Consider the following 15,545-nt stretch of genomic DNA (forward strand, 5'->3'; position numbering starts at 1 on the left):
TGAATTTATAGGGGTGACACTGGTTAACAAACTTATACAGGTTTCAGGTGCACAATTCTACAACACATCATCTGTACACTGTATTGTGTATTCACCACCCCAAATCAATTAAGCTTAGACATGAAGAATGTTCTTAAATGGTAATCTGCTCAAGGCTTTAATCACCTTGTAATCATTCACATTTTCCAAGAGTATACTTATTAGGAACATTTTTCCTATTACCAGGTTTACCATGTAGCTAGCAAACTAATCTTGGGCGTAGGAACACAAATTATTTGCCTGAGAAAAGACATTGTTTACTCCATGTATAAAGCTCAGAAAGTGGCTCTCAGAAAGATCAAGTAAATATAGCAGCCATATAGTTGCTTAAAGTTTATTTTTATGTGCATACAAGTTTCAAGAAAACAAAACTTTCAAGATATAGAGTATAACATATCAAATGGATTCATTCAGAATTATTTCAATTTGTACAGAAACAACAGTATAAAGTACATGTACAAGATACATTATATAATTTTTTTGAGGTTTCAAAAACAGTGTTTTGGTTTTAAAATTTTGATACCATTCACATATCATTCAAGTAACATATTTCAAAAGTTAAATTTTTTAACAACTAAATTAACACATAACTCTAAGACAATCTAAGAGATGAGCTGCCTTTAGCACGATCTTCAAAATAGTGCTGTTCAATTCTTCTACAAAAAGCAAGAAGGTTGCTATAGTTTTTCACCTTCTCAGAAAGTTCATCATTGGTCAATTGTGTGGTAAGAATGGTGTACAGATGGCCAAATACCAGTGCATCTAGTTCAGTAGGCCTAAAACAAAAGTAGAAATGAGAGTAACATAGTGTTTAACTTGTTTGGTAGGGTATATACTATTTTTAAAAACATATTATTCATCTATTTAAAAGAAAAACTCACAGAAAGAAATTCTACCCAACTTGATAGAATTTATTGTTTTAACTTAGAGTTTGTTATAAGATATGAAAAAATAATTTTAAACTATGATTTGCTAGTGTGTGCCTTGCTTTTTGAAGTAGTAGTATTATTTTAATGTGTTAAAATTATATTGGTATGATTGATCATATTCATTTTATTCATTAATTTGTTCACTAGATAAATATAGCATGTCACCGATGTGCCAGAACCTTCCCTGATGCTAGAGAGATAAAAACAAGACAGATATTCTAAGACATGGACACAAATTACCACAACAGAATTTAGTAAATTTGTTAATAGATGCATAGACAAAATGTTGACAAAGCACAGAGGATTTCACTGTGGTGCCGGGACAACAAAATGATACCTAAGTACCCAATCATATACTAACAATATATCATTTTAATTTGACCATTTTTTAAGTGACTTAACTTTAAAAATGAAGATGGCTTCAACAAAAATTTTTCCAGGGGGGTTTCCCTATAAAAAATGAAATTTATCTACCTCACGACTAATGGTCTATAAATGGGGCATCACCAATCTACATTATATTAAGATAACCATGATATTATGAACTAACTAGAGGCTCGATGCACGAAATTCATCCAAGAGTAGGCCTTCCCTCCCCCCAGCTGCCGGCACCGGCTTCCTTCTGGCACCCGGGACCCAGGCTTCCCTCGCAGCCCTGGCTTCATCCGGAAGGTTGTCTGGAAGGACATCCGGAAGGATGTCCAGTCTAATTAGCATATTATGCTTCTATTATTATAGATTACTGCTATTAGTCCTATAGTCATACAAGTTTTTGAGAAAACATGTGTTAGTCCACCTAAATATGAAAAAATATTACAGTAATCTGGTTTGGCAGAATAGATTTGGGGGGTGGGGTCCTATCAAATCTAAATTTGAATCCTAAAGCTGCTACTTACTTACTAGCTATGTGGCCTTAATCACTATTGATGAATGAGCTCATGCAGTTCCATGGCTTTAAATGCCTCTTTATGCCACTAATTCCCAGATATTTATCTCCAGTCCTAATCTTTTCCCTAAACTCCAGAATCATATATTCAATGAATCAATAAAAAAGTGATACCACACTAAAACTGTAACTAACCCTCCCCCCATTATACTTCAAGTTATTTAAAGGTAACACTGCACATATCTTGATATCCCCAGTTCTTAGTAAAATATCTAAGGAACTGAATCTGTATTTGCTGAATGAAACAAAAAGAAAGCATCTTGCCTAAGGTGTGTAAAATACTTCATTTTTCAAAGTCTCTTTCTCTCTTTCGACACATTCATGAAGTTTTCATAAAAGTCAGATACATAGTTGATGGCCATGTTTAAGAGGGAAGACAATAGGATGGTTTCAAAAAAAAATCACAAGTGTCCTTGGACTTAATAGAAACATAATTCTATCACTATAAATGGACTATCAAGGGGGTGAGGGCAGGAAGAGATTAACCAAAGAACTTATATAAGCACTAGAGGCCTGGTACACGGATTCATGTACCGGTGGGGACCCTTGGCCTGGCCTGTGCCCTCTGGCAATCCGGAACCCCTCAGGGGATGTCGGAGAGCCAGTTTTGGCCTGATCCCCGCAGGCCAGGCTGAGGGACCCCACCTGTGCATGAATCTGTGCACCGGGCCTCTAGTATGAATATAAGATCTTTGGTTAATCTCTTCCCACTCCCTCCCTTCCCTCTGAGATTCATCAGTCTGATCCATGTTTCCATGCCTGTAGTTTCCGCTCCTGCATTGAGCGTCTACCCCCTGGTAGTCAGTGTGCATCATAGCTACCAGCTGGTCGGCCGGTCGCTTACGCTTTTATATATATAGATAACCCATGGACACAGACAATAGTACAGAAGGCCTTGGGGTGGGGGAAGGGGGTGGTCAATGGGTGGAATAAAGGGGACAGCTGTAATACTTTCAACAATAAAGATAAATTTTAAAAATACATACCCCCAAAAAAAGAACAAATAAAAAATAGATCCCTGGAAAGAACCAAGGATGTAGAACAAGCATGTCAAACTTGCAGCCAACAGGCCGCAAGCCTCATTTAAATAAACTGTAGAAGGTGGATAAATGTAGAGCCTTGGCACTTTGTGAGAAGTAATATAAATATCAACACTTCCATATGCCTAAACACATTTCTCAAAAGATATATCTTATCTTACCAATGCAGAATTTATTTTTCTAATCCTTTTTTATGGTGAACTACCCTTTGCTTCTTATACTAGAGCTTTAAAAAGGTGAATATATTCCCTGATGCAACTCCCAGTAGTGTAGATAGCATCCTTATCAATAAATGCTCTGAATGAGTTGGAAGTATAAATGTATGTTTAACCTAGTGTGGTCTAGAAATGCCTCTGAAGTGTTCAAAATGTTCTTAGCTCCAAATATACGTTCACATAACTCAAAAGGTGCTGAATTGCATATGGATAACAAGCATACAAAAACTGATCTGAAGTTACATAAAAATAGCTGTTTTGTGGCCAGTTACTCTAGAACAAGCATATCAAACACAAAGGCTAACATGGGCCAAATAAACAAGGTTTAAGTTTATGTAGGCCGCAAAAAAACAAAAGCTTCAATTTTCATAGAAACAGGTTTATTTCAAAAAGTATAGTATAAAAAAAAAAGAACAAGAGCAATGATAAAATTAATGTTTTCTTCCTGACACTTGGCATCTCTTCTCTGCTACTATCTTTCCTACTTCGGGGGAAATCTTGTTCGCAGTGATTACTTTCAAAACTGACCCAAGGTGAATGTCAGTAATTCTGGATCTGACAGGAGAGTTATTTCCTTTCATAATTGTAAATAACTGCTCACACTGTTATATTAGCTGGGCCGCAAAAATATTCGTTGTGGGTTGCATGCGGCCCATGGGCCATGAGTTTGACATGCTTGCTCTAGAACCGTGGTCGGCAAACTGCAGCTCACGAGCCAAATGCAGCTCTTTGGCCCCTCGAGTGTGGCTCTTCCACAAAATACCACGGCCTGGGCAAGTCTATTTTGAAGAAGTGGCGTTAGAAGAAGTTTAAGTTTAAAAAATTTGGCTCTCAAAAGAAATTTCAATCGTTGTACTGTTGATATTTGGCTCTGTTGACTAATGAGTTTGCCGACCACTGCTCTAGAACATCTAACAGGACGTAGAATACAATATACCAAGTCAAACAAAACACACACACACACAAACTTTAATGCATATCTGTTGCCATCCTTACAAATTTCAGCAATTACTGATATTTATTGACTCTGACATATATAAATTACCAATTTTCTCAATTCTTCTTAAAAAGTACGCTTATAGTAGTGATTAACATAACTGTATACTATTACTAAAACTCACAGAACTATGCACATAAAAGTGTCAATTTTACTATATGTAAATTATATAACAATAAACTTAACTTTAAAAAGCAACAAACTCAGAAAAATGTTTGCAACTCATATGCAAGACAAGCACAAAAAATACATTTTACCCAATATTTCTACTGAATTATTTAATTAAGCCAAGATCCTTAAGTACTTCCCATTTTAATTACCTTTCCTATATCATATGGACAGGAAACATAACATTTGCACCCTTCTGTTTACTAAGTAGTTGGTGAATTGTAACTTGGATATAGATAGCAATTCTCCTACTAAGACTTTTAATATCTTTCATATATATTACTGCATTTATCTTTATAGACTTTTTATTAGAAAAATATCCCAGTGTGACAAATATTTAAAGTCCTAAGTAATTTGTTGCCTTCTTATTATTCTTTCCACATTTCTGATGGTTAGCTACTATTCGTTCATGTGAATATTAAAATAAAAACAGCACTGTAAATGTAAATATTTTCCTAACCTTCCTCATTTAAATTGTTTGCACTCATCTTTTTTGCTTTACTTCTTATGATTCCATACTTTTCTTTCTGTTGCAGTCAGTCTAGTTTCAAAAAGATGAATTTTGTTTGAGTGTTCCTTAATCTTTCTTTCCAATTACACCACTAACTTGTCATGTCTTCAGACCACTAGAAATAATCTACATATCCTTTCTTTAAATACTGGCCACTATTCTTTAGGACAGTCATTCAAGTTTGTAAATCAAGCCCCTTGCCATTAACCTTTTCTATATTTTGCATTTGGATATTTTTGAACTATTTTCCCTTCATTTTCTTAACTGATGATTTCTTAATTGAACAAACCTCAATAAAATCCTATTCCTTCTGGAAACTTTTCATCTTAAGATTCCCAAGTATAATTCTTGCACCATTGTTTCAATATACTTCCCCATCTGTATATGAAGGTATAGTTTCAAATTTTACCATTTACTTAATGGTTACTAGCAATATTTCCTTCTTCTTAAAATCTAACTCCTTTTCCAATTCCTCATTCAACTTAACCTAGTTTTAACCAACATTTATTGAGCTGCTTCTAGCTAACAGACTTTGTTTGAAAAACACAGACCTGCAAGGAGGTCATAAATACTCTGGAATACTATAACTCTTTCTTGATTAAAATATTTCTTTAATTAAAATATATATATATATATTTCTACTATTTCTTCTCCTTTATTAAAAAGGTCACATATAAATATCACTTTAAGAAAAGTATTCTTTTTTCATTCCAAGTCTACACTTGAAGGGAACTAATCACTAAGTAGTCTTTGCTTAGGTATCTTAACAGATCACACATCAGCAAGATAGTGTAGTACCAATTTTGTTTTTGTTGCATTTCAGAAATATGACTCAAGATACTTAAAAGCTACCAACACTATATAGTTGAAGGAATAAAAAGCCACATGTTTTACTATCTACCTTGTATATTCATAATATTTTTCAAATTCATTTTCTTCTGCCTTTCCACCATTTAAGCTTCTTTGTCTTCTTTTCCCAATTACTATTCTTGCTGCAAGATCTCCCTCAACTACCCTTTTTCCCTTTCTCTCATCAAGTAAAACTATTGGGCTTCTTTCATGAGCTCTCTCAACAACCCCAGTAGGTAAGAAGCAAGGAGAAAGTTTTATTCTAATTTAAGAGGGTAAGGAGAGGACACATAGGAGAGTCAAGAATAGAATTCAGGGCCTCTAACTTGGAATCCAGTACTATATATCTTGACTTAAGCCAGCGCTCTTTTCACTACTCTTATAAAGTAAATATGCCTGCGATAGATAAAGGAATGAGAAAAGTTTTGCCACAACAAAGTGCAAATACAAGTTACCTTTTCCTAAATGTAATTTTCTTGCATGTTAATATTAATTAAACAGTTGGGTGAAATTAAAATTAAAAACTAAACCTATTCTTTAATCATAACTGTTAAGGAAAAATGTTTATCTAGGTAAAATTATTTCAAACACCTATATCTTAATATCAGTTAACTGTTCCTTGATAGGAAACCTCTTTGGTTTTGCAACTGTTCTAGATTTTTTTATTTTTCATTACAAGTTTAATTATAATTGTACCCTTATGAAGAAAAAATATATATTTTTTTAAATATGTTTTATTGATTTTAGAAAAAGAGGAAGGGAGAGGGAGAGTGAAAAAGAGAAACATCAATGTGTGAGAGAAACATCAATCAGTTGCCTCCCGTATAGACCATGACCCAGGACCAAATCCCACATTGACCAGGGACCGAATCCCACACTGGCCAGGGCAGAAAAGAAAGTTTTAATATCTTCACTAAGCCACATGCCAAATGTTACCTGGTTACTAAATCTTTGACACCGAGTTTAAATGAAAAGAAAAATAAGTTAGATCTATCCTCCCAAGAAGACAGCATGTAAGTTAGATCTATCCTCCCAAGAAGACAACATGTATAACAAAACTAACTCCTAACACACAAGATGCACTTCAAACAGTAAAACGCACCCCTTCCGAGCTTTACAAGTCCTAGAGCTTTTGAACTCTTACGACCTTTCTTCGGAGATCAACAGGCTCCAATTTATTTTAATATCAGTTACATATAGTACACATTAATATTAAATATTTCCAACCTATCAAGTCATTTTTGTTACAAATATTAATATCTCTAACCAAAAGATGTTTGATATGGCTATAGAAAATGAGTGCCTATAAAACATAATAAATAATAGCAAATAAAGGTTTATAAAAAATTATCAATCTAGCCCTGGCTGGTGTTTCTCAGTGGTTAGAGCGCTGGCATGAGCACCAAAAGTCTCGGGTTTGATCCCTGGCCCATCAGGGAACGTGCAGAAGGCAACCAATCAATGTGTCTCTCTTGCATCAATGTTTCTCTCTCTCCCCACCAACCTCCTTCCATTCTTTCTAAAAATCAATGAAAAAAATATCCTCAGGTGAGGATTAAAAAAAAAATCATCAATCTAAAAAGCAAGAAAATTTTATTAAAAAGCCAAGAAAAGGTTAGAATTTCTAAGCTAACCATTGAGATTAAACTGCTAATTTAGTTCCATCTTAAACTGGATCACAGGACAGCTGATGTGGTACACTAAAAGTATAACTTTAAAAAAAAGAAAAGGAAAATCCATTCTTTGCCTACATTAGATATTCTTCTCCAAATTACAAAAAAAAAAACACCTGTATTAATGAAACATGAATTAACCTATATAATAAATATTTAATCTATATCCTTCTTATTCTCTCCTATACTTTACAAATATTTTCACTACTTTAAAAGATCCTACCTAATAAAAGAGTAATATGCAAATTAACCATCACTCCGCTACACCCACAAATCATGCCCACCAGCCACGCCCACCAGCCAATCAGGAGCGAGTATGCAAATTAAGCCAACCAAGATGGCTGCGGCCACAGAGAGCAGGAGGGAGGCTTGGGTTTCCCTGGCGATGGAGGAAGCCAAGCTTTCCGCACACCCTAGCCGGCCCAGGCCTCCGCTTAAGGCTACAAAGTTTCAATTACAGAAGATACATAAATCCCAACAGAAATGGCGGCAGCCACGGAGCTGGAGAGAGCAGGAGGCTAGGGTTGCCCCCGGTGATGAAGAAAGCCAAGCTTCTGCAGCCCTGGCCTGAGTTTCAATTATCCTCTCTAATAAAATGGTAATATGCAAATTAACCATCACTCTGCTACATAAGCCACGCCCACCAGCCAAGCCACGCTCACCAGCCAATCAGGGCGAGTATGCAAATTAACCCCAATCCAAGATGGCTACAGCCACAGAGAGCAAGGTTTCCTAGGTAACAGAGCAAGCCAAGCTTTCCATAGCCGTTGCAGGCCTAAGCCTCCACTCAAGCTACAAAGTTTCAGTTATAGAAGGTAAACAAATTGAAACAAATGGCGGCAGAATGGAGCTTGAGAGAGCAGGCCAGGGTTGCCGGCGGCAAAGCTTTAAAGCACACCCTGGCCGGGCCCACCCACTTAAGGCAACAAAGTTTCAACTGTAGAAGGTGAATTAACTGCCACAGAGATGGCTGCAGCCCCGGAGGGAACAGCAGGCTTGGCTCTGCTCCAGGCTACAAAGTTTCAATTGTAGAAGGAAAATAAATCCCAGATACCAGGGCCTCCGCTTAGGTTGCCAGGGGGCGTGGCCGGCCTGCAAATCACCACAGGCCCCTCGCTCAGGCCGCCCCATGCCCCAAGGGAACCCCACTCTGATCCGGGACACCCTTCAGGGCAAACCAGCTGGCCCCCACCCGTGCACCAGGCCTCTATCCTATCTAATAAAGGAGTACTATGCAGATTGATCATCACTGCAACACACAATATAGCTGCCCCCATGTGGTAAAAGATCCTGCCCTCATGTGGACACAAGATGGCCAGCAGGAGAGGGCAGTTAGGAGGCACCCGGCCTGCAAGGGAGGGCAGTTGGAGGTGATCAACCCTGCAGGGGAGGGCAGTTAGGGGTGACCAGGCCAGCAGAGGAGAGAAGCTGGGGGCAAACAGGCTGGCAGGGGAGCAGTTAAGCATCAACCAGGCTGGCAGCGGAGTGGTTAGGAGGTGATCAGGCTGGCAGGCAGAAGCGGTTAGGCGCAATCAGGAAGGCAGGCTGGCAAGCAGTTGGGAGCCAGCAGTCCTGGATTGTGAGAGGGATGTCCGACTGACCGTTTAGGCCCGATCCTGTTGGGATCGGGCCTAAACGGGCAGTCGAACGGGATCGGGCCTAAACGGGCAGTTGGACATCCCTCCAGGAGTCCCAGATTGGAGAGGGTACAGGCTGGGCTGAGGGACAACCCCCCGCCGTGCACGAATTTCGTGCACCGGGCTTCTAGTAGAAGATAAATAAATTCCAACAGAAATGGCTGCTGCCACGGAGCAAGCAGAAGGCTTGGCTCCGCTCGAGGCTACAAAGTTTCAATTGTAGAAGATAAATAAATCCCAGATACCAGGGCCTCACTTGGGTTGCTGGAAGGCGTGGCCTGCCTGCAAACCGCCACAGGCCCCTCGCCCAGGCCACCCTACTCGTCAAGGGAACCCCCACCCTGATCCGGGACACCCTTCAGGGCAAACCAGCTGGCCCCCATCCGTGCACCAGGCCTCTATCCTATCTAATAAAAGAGTAATATGCATGACCATCACTCCAACACACAAGATGGCTGCCCCCCTGTGGTCAAAGATCCTGCCCCCATGTGGACACAAGATGGCCACCACAAGATGGCCAGCAGGGGAGGGCAGTTGGGAGGGACCAGGCCTGCAAGGAAGGGCAGTTGGGGGAGATCAAGCCTGAAGGGGAGGGCAGTTAGGGGTGTCCAGGCCAGCAAAGGAGGGAAGTTGGGGGCAAACAGGCTGGCAGGGGAGCAGTCAGACATCAATCAGGCTGGCAGGGGAGTGGTTTGGGGATGATCAGGCTGGCAGGCAGAAGCGGTGAGGGGCAATCAGGAAGGCAGGCAGGCGAGCAGTTGGGAGCCAGCAGTCCTGGATTGTGAGAGGGATGTTCGACTGCTCGTTTAGGCCCAGGATCGGGCCTAAACGGGCAGTTGGACATCCCTTGAGGGGTCCCAGATTGGAGAGGGTGCAGGCTGGGCTGAGGGACACCCGCCCCCCCCCCCCCCCCCGCGTGCACAAATTTCATGCACCGGGCCTCTATTAAGTTAATAATCGTGCTTGTCCACCCCCAACAGTATTTTTTATTGCTTAGCTTTTATTCACTTTTCTAGTCTTAGGGCATCACCCTACATAGACAAGTGTGGTTGCACTTCATATGTTAATAGTACTTTGCAAGCTTAGAATTCTTTTAATTAAGATGTCATATTTCGCCCTGGCCAGGTGGTTCAGTTGATTGAAGCATTGTCCCATACACCAAAAAGGTTGCTGGTTCAATTCCAAGTCAAGGTACATACCTAGATTTTGGGTTTAATCCCTGATTGGGGCGGGTATGGGAGACAACTAATGGATGTTTCTCTCTCACATTAATGTTTCTCTCTTTCTCCTCCTTCCTTTCTCTAAAATCAATAAAAATATAACCTTAGGTGAGGATTTTTTTTAAAAAAAGTCCTATTTCCATACACAGCACCTTGAACGTCCTTTAGTAGAACCTCTATAATATCATATACTAATAACTGGTTTACATATTTGCCCTTTAGAGAAATTCTCAGTCTTCCAGAGCTTAACACTATGCCTGACACCTATGAAGTGCTAAGTAAATGTTTAATAAAAGCAAAAATAAATTTAAATACAACTAAATTTTTTCACAAATATTTCTTGATAAAACAACTCCTCCATGATAAAATAAGTTTGTAACCTAACAATATAGAAAAGAAACTAACTTAAAAAAAATAAAATTTCTTACTGCTTATTGAAGAAATATGGTTGTGTTCCCAGTCTTTGAGAAAGGGCTTGACAGCACTGGTCGACATCTTCCAAGACCTAATATAGGCAACAGACCCCAAAGAAAAATATTTTAATTAGCAAAACAATAAAATGTACCTAAAACTATATTACAGTTTATAACAAAAATATAAATTTAGGTAATCTTACCTAATAATAGAGAAACATGTAAATTGACCATATCTCCACTATGCCCACAGCCAATCAGAGTGAGTATGCAAATAACCCAACAAAGATGGCGGTTAATTTGCATACATACCTGGGTCCCGGGAACCTCCTTGGAACCCAGGTCACTCCCAGCCAGCCATTGGGCGGAAGCTTTAGGCTTGGGAAGGGGCCGAGCCTGCAATCAGAGGGGCAGGGGAGTCCCCTTCCCAAGCCTAAAGCCTGGGGCGGAGGCTTTAGGCTTGGGAAGGGGCCAAGCCTGTGATCGGAGGTGCGGTAGGGGGCGGGGGGGGGGGACCCCTTCCCAAGCCTAAAGCCTGGGGTTGGGGTTAAAATCAATGGAAGGGGATAAAATCAATGGAAACATGTCTTCAGGTGAGGATAAAAAGGAAAATAAAGAAAGAAATGTCATATCCTATGAAAGATACATCTTGAAAATGCTTAAAGAAAGTTGTCATTTTTTCATGGTGAAGGGACTGGAGTTCGTGTTGATGAAAATACCTTGGCGACTGCGGTGACTGGCAGTGGCTGCAGCAGCGGGGTGATGGGGCTGGTGCCTTCCCCTGATCAGCCCGGTTGCCTCCCGCAAAGGGAGGCCAGACTGCGGCTTAGGTCCGCTCCCAACGGGGAGCGGGCCTAAGCCATCAGTAGGACATCCCCTGAGGGCTCCCAGTATGTGAGAGGAGGAAGGCTGGGCTGAGGGACCCCTACCCAGTGCACGAATTTCGTGCACCGGGCCCCTAGTCTTTTATAATACTAGTATATTTAAATTTGCCAATAGGTCACATATAAAATGTAAATAATATTTCCTATAGAAGATATATAAAGAAAATTTGAGAGCTAATTTCCTTTAAATGCAAGTACAATTAAGTTACTTATAAGGATTACTATCAAGAAAGTTTTTACCTTAAAACTCTACTAGTACTCCCTACAAAAACTGTTTTTGCTGAATCCAATGATTTTACAAATATTAAAAAACCTGCTTCATAAAAATGACACTGCTGACCTACCATGAGCAAAAGCATTTCAATTGTTTTTTCACTAGTGGAGATGGATTTTATTTACTCCATCCCTATTAATTTACCCAAGGTCCCTTACGGCCAATAGCACACATAAGTGAGTTGTCTGGCTAGGACTAGGGGTAGCCTTATAAAAGAGGCGTCAGCCCTAGCTGGTTTGGCTCAGTGGATAGAGTGTCAGCCTGCGGACCCAAAGGTTCCAGGTTTGATTCCAGTCAAGGGCACATGCCTGGGTTGCGGGCTCGGTCCAACGTGCAGGAGGCAGCCAATCAATGATTCCCGCTTATCACTGATGTTTCTATCTCTCTCTTCCTCTCTGAAATCAATACAAAAAATAAAATTTAAAAGATGTTTAAAAAAATAAATAAATAAGAGACATTAATTAGTCTAATGATATTTAAACTCATGACCTTGATAAGATTTATATTTCTTAATCTTGCTACTCAGTATATTTAAGACCAAAATCTTAAAAAACATATATTAAGCACTGTATTTAACGGGGTGTTTTTTAAGCCCTGTTACTGTAGATCAATATTTATTGGCATAAAAGATGCCCACAATATATTGTTAAATGGGAAAAACATCAGGTTATAGAGTGGGCAGGTATAATATGATCCCATTTAAGGAAAATGTTATTAAGAGATATCTAGAATAATGTTCTCCAAATAGTTAACAGTGGCTATTTCTAGGTGGTATTTCAGGCCATTTTTATTTCCTTTTTATTAACTTTTCTGTATTATATAGTTTGTTTTACAATCAGTATGTGATTTTTATAAAATTACTTCACGTCAAAGAAAATAAGAGCAAATGTTTTGTTAGTTTTTTATTATGTTGGGATTTTTTAAGTACTATCAATACAAAAAAAATGAATTTAATACTTGAAAGGTTTATCTTAAATGCATTAAGGGTTTGTGAACTTCAATCTGAACTGACCTGGTCCAGAGTCTTCTTACCCCATCCAATAGCTTTCATCTTACGTTTGACTTCCCACTGTTTCTGATAGGCCAAAATACGATTCAGAGGCCAAGGGTAAGGAGATCCATATCTAGCATGTGTGATCTAAAGCAAAAAGATTTTGTTAAAAACATGAGTCTTCCTAAAAACAAAGCCTCTTTTTCACAAATAGAATTCTAAGGGAAATAGACTGTCAGAGAACACAAATAGAGCAATCTGAAAAAAAAAAATACAGAGCTTGCAATCTAAAAAATTAAAATTTTAAAACATTCCTTTTAAAAATATATAAACTTATGTACTTCGCAACCAGTTATATCAAACAATGACACATAGCTTCCCTAAAATGTATGTGCAAGCAAAATTAAAGTAAGTGAAAAACTGTATCACTAATGGTATAAACCACAATGTTTCATTTATGAGCAGGGACTTACAATTCTGAACAAAAGTATTTTCTCATTAAATTTTAATTAAGATAAATGCTGCAGAACCACTCACCTCCCCTACTGTAGCTTCATCACACCACTGGAGATACAACTAGGAACAAAAGAAACAGTCACAAGAACTTTAGAATACCAAAGAGAAAATGGATAAAAAGAAAGTTATTTCTTGCCACAGTAATTTTTTATAAGCCAACTTTATAAAAGTCACATATATGAGGGGCTTTTATCTCCCATATAAATATAAAATAATTATATATAATTATTAAATTTAATGGTGGTACTTAATAAAAAGATTTCTTATTCATATAGTAACATCTCCAAATACCATTATTTTACAGATATTATTTAAGTACACTTAACAAGGCCAAATAAAGTGATAAGTGAGCAAGAATCACTCCTTTTTACAAACAGAAAAATCAGAAGTAAAAATGTCAGGCAATTTTTTCAAAGATAATGATCAAATAATTTGGGTAAGCATCCTAGCCCTTGAATTGCTTGACTATTTTACTATTTCTCAATAACTTTAAATAACCCATAAGAAAACATTATTTTTTATGAGAGAAAAAGCTTATTTTTAAGGCCTATTATTTTCTATTATACCTCTGCAGTCAACAGCATATTGTTGACTAATTCCATGTAGGCTTTCATTTCTGCTTTTTGGACTTCATCCAACCCATCACTAAGAGAATGGCCCTAAAGGGAATTTAAAAAAATTTAAGAGCATCATATTAAATATACAAAAACTTTCAGTTATGTACTACCAAGTAATATAACATCAATCCTTTTACTGCAAATGTCCAATGGATTAATTTCCAAAATGTTTCCAAAAAGAAAATTATTTTATATCAAAACGTTATTTTATACTGTATGGCTACAACATATTAATAAGTCGTATTTGTCATTATAAAATGATTCTTTCAATGGATAAAATTACATTATCAACTATTTCACAAAAGAAGAAAACAACAATGGTCTGTAAACCTTGTTACTTTAAGAGACTAACCTTATTAATAATAAAATAAATGCCAAAAGATTGACATGTATTACTTATAAATTGGTCAAAGATAAATAAAAGTATAGGGAAATAGATACTAATTTTTAAAATCTACACTATAGTAATGAGTGAATGCATAAAATGATATAACCTTTAGTTCAATCTGGCAATCTGTTTTTAAGATTTTAAATATGCATACCCTAACATCACTATATTACTCTTAGGAATTTATCCTAAGGAAATAATCTGACAAGTGAACAAATGTGTATGTACAAGAATATTTCTCATAGCACTCAATAATAGCAAAAAATTGGCAACTTGCAACTTAAGTATCCATCAGTAAAGACAATAAATTATAATATATCCATATAATAAAACACCATACAATTTAAAAGGGTAATATATATATATATATATATATATATATTATATATATATATATATATATACATATATATATATATATATATATTATATATATATATATACATACACATACATATATGTGTGTGTGTGTATGTGCATATATATATATATATATATATACACACATACACACACACATATGTGTAAATTTATATATATATTCATTACTATGGAAAAATTTCCAAGCATACTGATGATTTTAAAAGACAGGTTGCAAAATAACTAATAATAGTATGACCTATGTTTTTCTATATATACAAAGAAAAAAGTCAGGAAGGGTTTCCCCAAAATGTTAATGGAGGCTGTCCTTTAATAACTATTGAAATCTAAACTGAATAATTCAAATGGATAAATTAATACATTCAACTTCTAAACAGATCCTATATCTCCCTTCTTAAAGATTAATTTGACATTTTTTAAAAACCTAACAGTTTTCATTCATGGCCAAAATTCTCATAAGCATAAGTTACAAAATTATCTACCATTTTGTAAAAGTCAAATTACCTCTTTTGCCAATGATTTTCATTATTTAAAAAACTTGTACTTCAGAAATATTTCTCCAGTAGTTCATACTGGCATTTTCTAAAACTAGGTTAAAATCCATGTAAATGTTAAAACATGCTAAAAAATGATGAATGACTTATTTAAGAGTAGCTGTAATCAAATGTATTTGGTATCTTTTTTATTACCTTGGCTTTAACGAATTGGACTATTGGACCAAGTTCTGATACTACTTGATTTCCTACATGAATAAAAGGTACTTTACCTGTTGAGGGGGAAAAAAAAAGTGTGAAAACACTGTCAGTATATTAAAGTTTGTGCTAATAAACATAGGAAATTAACACAAAACTGAGATA

General features: G+C 37.1%; 1 protein-coding gene across 1 annotated transcript in view; it reads right to left on the reverse strand.

Annotated features, from left to right (window-relative positions):
- Positions 1-359: 359 nt before the first annotated feature.
- Positions 360-15,545, reverse strand: part of MTX2 (metaxin 2) — a 62,003-nt gene continuing 46,817 nt past the window's right edge. The window contains exons 5-10 of the mRNA XM_079782673.1: positions 15,378-15,454; positions 13,869-13,961; positions 13,324-13,362; positions 12,808-12,933; positions 10,653-10,729; positions 360-815 (exon numbers count right to left, since the gene is read on the reverse strand). Coding sequence (XP_079638799.1) covers positions 632-815; positions 10,653-10,729; positions 12,808-12,933; positions 13,324-13,362; positions 13,869-13,961; positions 15,378-15,454 — 596 coding nt within the window. The 3' untranslated portion in view covers positions 360-631. The remainder of the gene's footprint in view (positions 816-10,652; positions 10,730-12,807; positions 12,934-13,323; positions 13,363-13,868; positions 13,962-15,377; positions 15,455-15,545) is intronic.

This window comes from Cnephaeus nilssonii (genome assembly GCF_951640355.1).
Source record: "Cnephaeus nilssonii genome assembly, chromosome: 10".
Taxonomy (NCBI): Eukaryota; Metazoa; Chordata; class Mammalia; order Chiroptera; family Vespertilionidae; genus Cnephaeus; species Cnephaeus nilssonii.